Source organism: Schistocerca americana, chromosome X (assembly GCF_021461395.2).
Source record: "Schistocerca americana isolate TAMUIC-IGC-003095 chromosome X, iqSchAmer2.1, whole genome shotgun sequence".
NCBI classification, from domain to species: domain Eukaryota; kingdom Metazoa; phylum Arthropoda; class Insecta; order Orthoptera; family Acrididae; genus Schistocerca; species Schistocerca americana.
Genome location: NC_060130.1, coordinates 707,860,419 through 707,873,437, shown reverse-complemented (window position 1 = coordinate 707,873,437; position 13,019 = coordinate 707,860,419). Strand labels below are relative to the sequence as shown.

The window sequence follows — 13,019 nt, the reverse complement described above, 5'->3', positions numbered from 1 at the left end:
GCTTTTACACGCGTTACTGTTTCTCTGTGGTAAATCCGTCTGTGCATTAAGTGTTTCATCAGAAAATTATTTCAATGAGCGTTATGTTTTCAATTCGTTCAAAATTTTACGTGTATTGCCTTTTGTTGCTCGATAAACTATCTCAAGATTAGATGGGAGATCCGTAATTGACTGCCCAGTTTCCTGAAGGTGGATACTTAAAGCTGATTGGGAGTCTGGTTTGTTAATGTGTTCCATAAAGCGTGACTCAAAATTTCTACCGGTTTGACCAATATATCTTGAACTACGCCCGTTGCATGTACTGTAATATACTCCAAAGCATCAAATCGCGACTTTTCCCAGTATGTGAGCTTCTTTCCATTATTTATAGGAACGAAGTAGGTCAGAACTATGTTTTAAGAACTCAACTATCTTACGCTCCTCCTGGAAACATTACCATAGTATTCTACGATAAATCTGATCATCATGGGGATTATTGCGGATGGGGCCAAGAGCATTCGAACCCGGACCACAGAAGGATTACGATTCTCATTCTTGGTCTTTAAAACACTCTTACTCATATTAGTGGCAAAGCCAACCCCGTAGCTGTTGGAGTGGCCTATGAACTGAATTTATCAAAACTCATACTTGTGGGCACCTTGAGACAATGGGATATTACCTAGTCTGTGCAGCATTGATCTGAACGCTGCCATATTTTATTGTGTTGGATGGTTTGTAGAATTATTAATTACCAGGTCAGAAGTTGTAGGTTTTCTATAAACATTGTAACTGATAGTGTTCTCTATAAGCGTACTAGACAGATCTAAGAAAGGCAGCCGGCCGGTGTGACCGAGCGGTTCTAGGCGCTTCAGCCTGGGACCGCGCGACCACTACGGTCGCAGGTTCGAATCCTGCCTCAGGAATCGATGTGTGTGATGTCCTTGGGTTAGTTAAGTTTAAGTAGTTCTAAGTTCTAGGGGACTGATGACCTCAGAAGTTAAGTCCCATAGTGCTCAGAGCCATTTGAACCGGAAGATATTTGAGTTCTTAAAACGATTATGTTGGAGTATATAGTTAGACCCTCCATAACAGGACGCTCGAAATTCGTCATGAAGATGTTTCCTGAACAATAGGAAATCGGAGAACCCATAGCACGCCCATTGTCAACGGAGTGTTGGTTTGTTTCGCGTTACAAACAAAACGATTTTTAAATCGGAATTTTAAGTTCCCGCTCGATAGAGCAGTCCCAGATTGGCCTAGTGTGGTATTTGTTTTGTCGATATGTATTAACGTGGACCATAGAACTCTAAGAATAACCAATATTCCAGCAGCGATAGTATTCCCCTGCCCCGCGCTGACTGCTACTGCCAAGCATGCAGCGTTACTGAGTTGCTGCTGGATTGCTGTTTATTCTTCGCGTTTGGCTGTCCGTGTAAATACACGTCGATAAAACGAATATCGGAACAGACTAGTCTGGGATCGCTCTGTCAACTGGGCAGGTAAAATTCCGCTTCAAAAATCGTTTTGTTTATAACGGGAAATAAACCGACGTTTCCGCCCACACTGGCCGTCGCACTCAAGATCTGATGAGCACTATTTGTTTGGGCTGAATGCAGCTACACTCTGCAAAAACAAAATTGCAGATGTCTGCTGAAACTCCAGAGAAAATGCGCCTGACGACTCTTAACGAGAGACGCCCTGTATACCATCACGCAACTTATATAATTAAAACGTAACACCATCTTCAACAGCTAGAAATCATCATCTGTCTCATCTAGGGTTCTTCCGCAGTGTGTCTAAAGACTCTCATTAATTGTGTCTTGTACCGGATACGTAGGAATACTTGATACATGATTTTTGCATCCAGAGAAAGAATGGATGTGTTAGGAGTAATGGCTAAGTTAGAAAACTTACTGACAAGTTTCTCTCGGTTAGGTATAGTGGATGTTTCAAATTTTTATTTAGATAACTGGCTAAAAGCTTCTCAATGCGGTATCCTGCTTCGATCTTTGCGTCAGTAATCAGATGGATGGGCATACTGTGCTTATGGTTTTTTTACCACTTCTAGAGGACTAGGAGCTGACGGATTCGTTGGCACAAGTGTTCCCTTGGTATACAATGTAGGAAATACTTTTTCATTACTGTCCATAAGGGATATTGTTGATCATCGGGTTCTGCAGCAGACAACATCGACACGTTCCCATGTTGACCCCAAGACGTCGTCAATTACGATTGCAGTGGGCACAGGATCATCAACATTGCACCGTGGATCAAGGGAAACTAGTCGCTTGGGCGGCTGAATCATGTTTCTTGCTACACCAATTCTATGATTGTGTCCAGATACAGTGTCATCCTCGGAGTGGATGCTCCAAACATGCACCGTGTCAAAGACACAGGCCGTGAGGGGATGTATTATGCGAAGGACGACATTAATTTGGACTTCCATAGGATCTGCGGTAGTAAACGAAGGCACCATTACAGCTATGAGCTACGTCAATGTTCATGTAGGCCACCTGCACATCTTCACGCTTGATGCTTCCCGTACGGCGGTGGCATCTTCCCGCATAATCACTGTCCATCTGACATTGCCAAAATCGTGCTACAGGTAATGAATTCAAGTTAACGTCTTGGTCACCAAATTCTGATGATGCGAACCCGATACAACAGATCTGTTACGTTATGGGGCGCCAGCTCCGTGCTCACAAATCATCGTCCCTCAACTTAAGGGAATTGCGTGGCGTGTGTGTAGACATCTGGTGCCTCATATCCCCAGAAATCTATCAAGGTCTTTTTAAATCCATACCAGGCAGAATCATTGCTGTACTGCGTTCTAAAGATGTAGCGACATGCTATAACGCAGGTGGTCCTAATGTTTTGGCTAATTAGTCTCTGCTACATATGAAAAAGAAGGATAACGTAACAGCGTAGTTTTTATCTTCACTATCGGATAATTTATCTACCATCAGCTTGCGTAATGATGCCTTAGAGAGACTGCTCTGTTTGCTCTGCGGCCTACCACATGATTTCCCTTCGTCAAAATTCACTACCTTAGTAGCCAAAGGCGATGTCTTGCCCACAGAAAGTGAACCTTCAAACTGTGGGGATTGTACTGTTCAGTGTTGAGTAGCAATATAGCCTGGTGAGTGGTTATTAGTCACCTTCTCATCTGGTGTACACATGGGACACGGTACGATCGACACTATATTGCGGAACGGGACAGATATGGCGTCGGCCGCTGTGGCCGACCGGTTGTAGGCGCTTCAGTCCGGAACTGCGCTGCCGCTACTGTCGCAGGTTCAAATCCTGCCTCGGGCATGGATGTGTGTCATGTCCTTAGGTTACTTAGGTTAAAGTAGTTCTAAGTCTAGGGAACTGATGACCTCAGATGTTAAATCCCATAGTGCTTAGAGCCATTTGAACCATTTTTGAACAGATATGGCGTCACCAGTGTTTTAGTCTGGGATGGCACCGTGTTAGGAAGAAATCTCCACAGCACGTGTTTCCTACGCATTCTATGGTGGTGCGGTTTACAGAGACGACATCCTTCAGTGGTATTTGCGACGATTTCATTTTGCATACGGGCCTGACTTCTGTCCAGTGGATCATGCTCAAAGACCACATAGGATGTACGGATTCTTCCTTCATGAGGACATCACGCGACTAGAATCGCCTCACTCCTCAAACCTATGTGATCTATATCCAACTGAACATGAATATGATGGTGTGGACTAAACGACAAAAGCCCTAACACCCTTCACACGAATCTCCAGAAGGCACTTAAGCACATGCCAGATTGAACTGTATGGGAGTTTGTGGGTGGTTGTTAGCTTTGTCTTCAGTGGCATTCTGAAATGCATGATGTTTCATGTACGACCCAAGCGTTGTGTCCGACGTTGTGCGGGGACGTATACCAGGAAGGCGGCTTCCGATCGTTACATTTACCAGTAGAGAGGAAATAACGGCAGAATTGGTCGATGAGGAGAACTCGTTGACTTTGTATGTGGAATACTCATTGCATGTCACCTAATTAACCGATCCATCAGGGACGTTTCAACCCGTCTAAAGCTGCCCAACTCAATGATTGTGAGCGTGAAATGACAATGCGAAGGGACGACCATAGGTAAGTCAAGGCCAGACAGACCTCAAGTACCAGCTTTGCAAGGGTGGTTGTAAAACTAGCACGAAGTCAGCGGTGGGAATCACTTGTGAGTTCCAAAGAGTTACCAGCAGTCCAGCTAACACAACGACTTTGCAGAGGGAGGTAAAAGGACTGGCGTAGAACGATCGAGCAGCTCCTCATAAGCCGTACGTTTCTGTAGTCGGTGCCAAGCGACGATTGAGACAATGTGAAGGGCGACGCCACTGGATAATGAATGACTGAAAACGAGTGATTTGGTGTGAAGAATCACGCTATTTCCTCTGGCAGTCCAATGGGAGACTTTGTGTTTGGCGAGTGGCTCGAGCACGCTACCTGCCATCACGTGTAGTGCCAATAGTGAAGCACAGAGGAAGTGATGTTACTGTATGGGATTTTTATCGTCGTTAGTGTGTGGTCCCCTTATTGTGTTTAAGAAAACGCGAAATGTGGAAGGATATGAACACATTTTACAGCATTGTGTGTTGCCTACAATAGAGGAACAGTTCGGAGACGATGATTGTTTATATCAGCATGACAAACGATCATGTCATAAAGCAGCATTTGAACAATAACATTCCTGAAACTGACAGATTTGTCCATTTTCCCCACCTGAAGGCAATGGAACACCTTTGGGGTGAGCCAGAACGTCGACATCGCTCCAGATCCCAGCGTCACATGTCATCAATCCGCAGCTCGTGGTCTCGCGGTCACGTTATCGCTTCCCGAGCACGGGGTCCCGGGTTCGATTCCCGGCGAGGTCAGGGATTTTCACCTGCCTCGAGATGACTGGGTGTTTCTGTTGTCCTCATTATTTCATCATCATCCATGAAAGGTGCTGAGTTTTGACTGAGCAAAGGCTGGAAATTTATACGGGCGCTGATAACCGCGCAGTTGAGCGCCCCACAAACCAAACATCATCACCATCATCATCATCATTAAACATCACTACCTTCTCTGGTGTCATCTCTTGAAGAAGAATGGGCTGCCATTCTTCAAAAGACATTGAAACACCTTATTGAATCCGTCCCCAGTGGGGTTCACGAAGTCATAAAGGCGAAGGGCGTATGCTCCCCTTATTACTGCCCACTAACTTTTGACCAGATGATGTTCCTCCCGTTCTCTTTCTCAGACTGGCAGGTGTCGTATCGGGTTTAGCTGAATTAGACGATTGAGTATCGTCCTCGGAAAAATGTCCGAAAAATTACTTTGGCATTTAGCACAACTGACTGGTATATCAATGGCAATTGTTCACGTAGCTGTATATAAACTCGACCTGAAAAGACTTTACTAAGTAACGGTAGTCTATCGACTGACCAGTCAGATCCTACAGCTCGAGATCAGTGCTGCCAGTGCACACATCGCTAAAGCATCTATGGCAGTATTACGAGGATAGTTCATATTACTAATAGAACTTCGTAATGCTGTCATAGACTGATGGGCACTAAGTGCGATTGTGTTGTCCTGCAAGCAATAATCGACTGTCGTTTCGTTATCTGTTAGTTTCTGAAAACAAAGAAGTTGCAGGCTATTGATAAAATATCTATCAGACGCTACGATGTCTTGGAAAAAGATCGGTGCAGTAATTGCACACCAAAATCCTATTTTCATATCATGTAGTTGATGACAATTTTCAGAATTCCGGTTTCAGCTCTTCTGCACACAGCTAAATGTAGCCTGCATCAGAGGAAAATAGAACATCACGATTAGCGTCTCCATCATGCTCAGACTGTAATGCCAGTTGTGACACCGAGCAACACCGAATTGGCAGTCAATGTACTACTGTTGTTTTGAAAGGCTTCAGTTTGAATCTGTACGCAACTCTGTGTAAAGATGTTATTGACGCATCAGTGTGAGGTGTTATTGGTGCAACGATTTTCTCCGACTTCTAACCAAGGGGCTTGGCTAAAACCGATATGAGACTTGCGGGAGTCTGACGGACAGGCTGGAGAGTAGATGACGAGCGGAGCCTGCCTTCCTGATCTTGTTTCCTGCACAACGTCGTAGCAGATACAGGACTTATACGGTAAATGAAACACCAGATACATGGAGATAAGGTAGTTAAAAAAGGCGGAAACGTGTATTATGTTAGTTCTTAAAATTTCAAATAAAATCAAGTTCAGACGTTGATATTACCAAATACTAGTGCGGTAGATATACAGTGATTAGCCAAAACATAATAACATCATGATGAATAGCGTGTTGGACCATTTCTGAAACGCAGTACAGCAGCGACTGTGCATGGCATGCAGTCGACAAGTCCTTGGTGACTTTCCAGAGGTCTACGCACAAATCACGCAAACCCTGGAAAATACAGGCCGATGGTTTGTGGGCACGGAGCTGGTGCACGATAGCGTCTCGGATGTCTTCCATCAGGTTCCGATCAGGTGAATTTGTTGGCCGAGACATCCACGCGAGTTCACTGCCATGCCCTTTACACTACTGTGGCACCAATTTTGGCTTTGTGACACGGGCAATAATCATACTGGAAAGTGCCATCGCCATCAGGAAAGATATCAAGCAAGAAGTGATGCAGGTAGTCTGAAATAATGTTCACGTAATATGCAGCTACCATTGATTACAATCACAGGTCCCACGGAAGCCCAGGTGAATGTCTCCAATAGCATAACACCATTCCTCAACAAGCTTTGTCTGTGTCGCGCTGCAAGTCCAGAGCATCTGTTCGCCCAGACCATAGTACATCCGGTCAGTTCATCGATGTGGTGTAGCAAGAAACGTGATTCATCTAATTAAAGGACGCATGTTATATTTATCCATCACCCGGTTTCGATGATCCTGTGGCCGATGCAATCATAATTGACAATGACTTTGATTCAACATTGGAACCCGTAGGATTCACCTGCTGCTGAGCCCTGTATTTAACAATGTGGTCTGAACGGTACATTCCGAAACACTTGTACCTGACCAGTTTTGTACTCTGACGTCAGACCTGCCACCTGCCACACATCACCGTCCTTCAACTACTTTTCATAGATCGTCACGGTCGTACAGTACAAACAGCCGACCAGCTTCGCCGTTTCTGAGGTGTTCGTTTCCAGCCGCCATGCCGTAACAAACTGCCCTTCGTCAAAGTAGCCTACGTGAGATAATTTTCCCATTTGCGATTCGTATTGTCGCTAGAAACACTCTAGTTTCTGCGCTGCTTATATACACTATGTGATCAAAAGCATCCGGACACTTAGCTGAAAATGACTTAAAGTTCGTGGCGCCCTCCATCGGTAATGCTGGAATTCAATATGGAGTTGGCCCACCCTTAGCTTTGATGACAGCTTCCACTCTCGCAGGCATACGTTCAATCAGGTGCTGGAAGGTTTCTTGGGGAATGTCAGTCCATTCTTCACGGAGTGCTGCACTGAGGAGAGGAACCGATGTCGGTCGGTGAGGCCTGGCACGAAGTTGGCGTTCCAAACATCCCAAAGGATTCAGTTCAGGACTCTGTGCAGTCCAGTCCATTACAGGAATCTTATTGTCCTGTAACCACTCCGCCACAGGCCGTGCATTATGAACGGGTGCTCAATGGTGTTGAAAAATGCAATCGCCATCCCCGAATTGCCCTTCAACTGTGGGAAGCAAGAAGGTGCCTAAAACATCAATGTAGCTCTGTGCTGTGATAGTACCAAGCAAAACAACAAAGCGTACAAGACCCCTCCATGAAAAACACGACCATACCATAACACCACCGCCTCCGAATTTTACTGTTGGCAGATGACGTTCACCGCTCATTCGTCATACCCACACCTTGCAATCGGATCGCCACATTGTGTACCGTGATTCGTCACTCCACACGCCGTTTTGCCCCTGTTCAGTCGTCCAATGTTTACGCTCCTTACACCAAGCGAGGTTTCGTTTGGCATTTACCGGCGTGATGAGTAGCTTATAAGCAGCCGCTCGACCATGAAATCCAAGTTTTCTCACCTTTCACCTACTGTAATAGTATTTGCAGTAGATCCTCATGCAGTTTGGAATTCCTTCGTGATGGTCTGGATAGATGTCTACCTATTAGACATTACAACTCTCTTCAGCTGTTGGCTGTCTCTGTCAGTCAGCAGACGAGGTCGGCCTGTATGCTTTTGTGCTGTACGTCTCCCTTCACGTTTCCACTTCACTATCACATCGGAAACAGTAGACCTAGGGATGTTTAGAAGTGTGAAAATCCCGCGTACAGACGTATGACACAAGTGACACCCAATCACCTGACCACGTTCGAAGTCCATGAGCTCCGCAGAGCGCCTAATTCTGCTCTCTCACGATGTCTAATGACTACTGAGGTCGCTAATATGGAGTACCTGGTAGTGGGTGGGAGCACAACGCACCTAATATGAAAATCGTATGTTTTTGTGGGTTTCCGGATACTTTTGATCACATAGCGTATTTTGCTTATCGCGTTATGTGCCTGCAACGCCAACATGCAGCCTTCAGTCAGTGGTCATAAAGTTTTGGCTTATCAGTGTACGTGGATGGCTTATCACCGATGTAAAATCGAATGATCCATTGATTTTGCAATACTCTAGAAGGTTGTCCCTAGTCGGTCAATTCACGTTTTTCTGACTTCTGGCACTGAGTTTTCATTGGATGTCTAAAACGTTTTGCGTAAAAATAATATGGACTATAAGGAATACCACAGTGAGTATTTCTGAGATAAGGAACGAATGGACGGAAATGTTTATGTCACTTAGCACAATATCTTGAATAAGTTACGCGTGTGAGATATGTGTATGAAAGCCACTCATGTTCCGTAGCAAAACTACCTGCTGCGTGGGTGATGCAACCTCTAAAAACAATGGAAAATCACATGCAAGCGGCCAGGGTGAAGTTTATCGCTCTATGCAGTTATAACAGGACGTCTAGGATGCTTTAGTGTGGATTGTATTCGTCTGCTGAAGAAGGATGAAGTATGCAGCAGAAGGAGGTTCGATCAGCGTTACAACAGCTTCTTTACTCCAGCTCCTTTACAACCATTGGCTTGGAACTGCAAGTAACGATGGCGGGCGAGGTCAATACCACGGCATTTGAAGCGCGACGGCCCGCGGCTGCTGACTGTGCGCCCTTGCAGCCGCCGCTGCTGTTGCTGCATCGCCGTATTTCCGGGCACTCTGGTCGGAGATGGCGAGGCTGCTGGCGAAGCTGCTGGCGGTTGCTGTGAGGATATCAGACCTCATCCAGATTTCAGACATAGAGTTCTTCTGTACATACTATGGCGAGGACAGAGATGGGTGGGCTCTCACATCGTACTCCTGGGAAGGTAGCAAATACGGGACTGCCCTGGTAGCCATGGGTGGCACGCAGTGTTTTGTGTCCCAGCAGTGATAGATGCGTCTGCAACAACGACACAGCATTGAGTAGCATAGGCTCTGCATCACATAACTGTCTAGCTGTTCGAGTGCTGACAGGATGGTTCGGGCGGGTTTAGATGCTGCTGCTCCCCGCTAACTTTGCGGGAGTTGGATCGGGCTGTGTTACATCCTGGTTACCGGTCTGGTTTCGTCACGTGGAAGGCTGTGATACAGAAGAGGGAGATGTCCTCTGCGCATAGGTCGCTGACCAGAGCTGGTTGATTCAGTGTGGTCTGATTTCCATCCTGGTGCCTCCATCTCTTGCTCAAAGCCCCGTTATAACTTTTTCTCTTTACAGAGTTCATGACTAGTTATTGAAGATGGGTATTTCTCCCTACAGGAACTTGCAGACATGATGCCTGGAGCAAAGCTTCTCAACCAGTGGCATCCTAATTGAAAGAAAAACATATACTACAAACTGGGTTATTCAGGTCATACGCTGTTGCTCAATTTCTCGAGAAGGAATTGTTCGCACAATAAAATTTGAGGAGACGGTGTTAAATTGTGTGAGAACAAAAATCATAAGTAAAGGCTCATCATCTTTCTTGTGACCTGTGCGCCCTGAATAAAACAGTTTTGAAAATACTGTAGCAGTTGCACCCATATAATAAACAACTGGCACAAGCCATGGTACCAAATTATTTTCACCCAATAGTCTACCAATGGATTGTGTTGCAATGAATGCTTTCAGCCCGGCAGTCGTTACTTTTAACAGCTACTACTACCTTACGTTGCTGGCGTAAGGTGTAAGCTGTTTATGTCAATAAAAACTAAATAATCATGTTCGATCATTAGATCCTTATTTTCAAGTATATTGTCTAGGGTGCCTTACTACACTGCCAGAAAAACAGTTGGTACACTCTTTTAGATGTTTCCAATTCACACAAGATTTATTGTTGCAACAGTGCATATGGAGTACATGCAATAATTACATTTACAGATTAATAGCTGAAGTGGTTCTGAGGTACGAGGTATCGACCCGTGCTTAAACAGCCGTATCAGTATGTACTGTAGCCTTCACGGGCGGCAGTGCAGACGCTGACTCTGGCATCCGGTCAGTCCTACAGATGGCGAGTAGTGTCCTGGGATACGTCATTCCACGCCTAATCGTCCTGCTCAAGTAATTCTGTAAGAGCTGTTGGCTGACGAGTCGTATAAGTCACTTCTCTTCCCATCATACCCCACACTTGCACGGTTGGAGACAAGTGCCGAGATCGTGTCGACCAGGGAAGTTGCTGCACGTCTTGAAGAGCACGTTGAGTTTCACGGACAGTGTGTGGACGAGCATTATCCTGTTGGAACACGTCACCTTCCTGTTGCAAGAACGGCAAAAGAATGGGTCTAACGAGATTCTTCACGTACTGAGCGCTGGTTAGAGACCCGTCGAGCAGCAGCAAAGGTGAGCAAGAGTTTTAACTCATCGCACCCCAGACCATAAGGCCGCTGTGTCTTGGACGAATGCATTCTACGAGACAGCGCTCACTAGGTCTAATTCAGATGAGCAAACGACCATCATTTGCGTGCAGGCAGAATCTGCCTTAATCGCTGAAGATGAAGGCACACCATTCCATCTTCCGAGTGATCCTCTGATTTCACCAGCCCAGCCGTGCATGTCGACGCTGTGGCGTGAGTGGAAGACGGGCTAGACGTGTGCATACTCCCACTACAAGTAACCGGTTCGCAACAGTTCTACATCTACATCTACATCTACATCCACACTCCGCAAGCCACCTGACGGTGTGTGGTGGAGGGTACCTTGAGTACCTCTATCGGTTCTCCCTTCTATTCCAGTCTCGTATTGTTCGTGGAAAGAAGGAATGTCGCTATGCCTCTGTGTGGGCTCTAATCTCTCTGATTTTATCCTCATGGTCTCTTCGCGAGGTATACGTAGGAGGCAGCAATATAATGCTTGACTCCTCGGTGAAGGTATGTTCTCGAAACTTCAACAAAAGCCCGTGCCGAGCTACTGAGCGTCTCTCCTGCAGAGTCTTCCACTGGAGTTTACCTGTCATCTCCGTAACGCTTTCGCGATTACTAAATGATCCTGTAACGAAGCGCGCTGCTCTCCGTTGGATCTTCTCTATCTCTTCAATCAACCCTGTCTGGTACGGATCCCACACTGCTGAGCAGTACTCAAGCAGTGGGCGAACAAGCGAACTGTAGCCTACTTCCTTTGTTTTCGGATTGCATTTCCTTAGGATTCTACCAATGAATCTCAGTCTGGCATCTGCTTTATCGACGATCAACTTTATATGATCATTCCATTTTAAATCACTCCTAATGCGTACTCCCAGATAATTTATGGAATTAACTGCTTCCAGTTGCTGACCTGCTATATTGTAGCTAGATGATAAGGGATCTTTCTTTCTATGTATTCGCAGCACATTACACTTGTCTACATTGAGATTCAATTGCCATTCCCTGCACCATGCGTCAATTCGCTGCAGATCCTCCTACATTTCAGTACAATTTTCCATTGTTACGACCTCTCGGTATACCACAGCATCATCCGCAAAAAGCTTCAGTGAACTTCCGATGTCATCCACAAGGTCATTTATGTATATTGTGAATAGCAACGGTCCTATGATTGGGAGCTCCAACATTAGGTGGGTGATGGAGCCCCTTAGGGAGATAGAGGAAAGGTCGGGGAAGAAGGCCAGTGTTCACTGTGTCTGCTTGCCGGGGGTCTCATCCGAGATGTGGAGGAGGCCCTGCCGGCGGCGATAGAGAGCACTGCGTTCGTGTTGACACGTCACGGCTCACAAGTCCTCTTGTCTGTGCTGTAATAGGTGTACGATATCCCACTGCTGCCCTTACAATACCACGATCCTGGAGGGCGTCTGTGCTGCGTGGACGACCAGAATCTCGTTTACAGGTGTGAGAATGTTCACACTGCCACTGATACCAGCATCGTTGTGCAAGTGAAGCAGGACTTATGAGGCAATCCTCCGAAAGGACCTTCCCGCCACTCGGAGGGCCACAATTTCATCCCTTTCAAACTCGCTGCGTCTCTGTGGCATGGTTGCCTGCTTGCTTCACACGTTTGTAATACACTGAGCCTATTAAAGTGTAGATATAGCTGGTGCTCTGGCAGCTGTGCCAATACGGTACTTGTTTACGGACGAAGTTGAAACTGTTATCAGTATATCTACTATCCTCTAGGGCACATATACCATCATAGGATCAAAATCGTCTTTGCAGGCCAACTAATTTTTTCCGGCTGTTTATTTACACAATTTTGACCCTTATAGTCTAGGACACCACGTATGTAAGAATATCCAAATTGTGTCGCTGTTTCGGTGTCCTCGTCAGATCACAGTTACCCCCTGTGACTGCCTGTGTGTGTCGGTTGTATGTCTAATGAAGGGATAAGATAGCAGCTACAGTAGGACAATACCAATTTAAGCAATGTGGTCATCAGAGCAGTCCTAGGATTTAGTACAACTGTACTTAAATGTGATACTCTCAATTAACTATAAGCTAGGTTAGAGGACGGGTCACTACTTACATTTACTGCTGTCTTCTCGTCAGAATACAAAACACACCATATT

The 13,019-nt window shown here is 45.8% G+C and overlaps 1 protein-coding gene across 1 annotated transcript in view; it reads right to left on the bottom strand.

Moving 5' to 3' along the window:
- Positions 1-13,019, bottom strand: part of LOC124556266 (adhesion G protein-coupled receptor L4-like) — a 370,316-nt gene that overhangs the window by 126,569 nt on the left and 230,728 nt on the right. Inside the window, exon 7 of the mRNA XM_047130252.1 lies at positions 9,075-9,272. Coding sequence (XP_046986208.1) covers positions 9,075-9,272 — 198 coding nt within the window. The remainder of the gene's footprint in view (positions 1-9,074; positions 9,273-13,019) is intronic.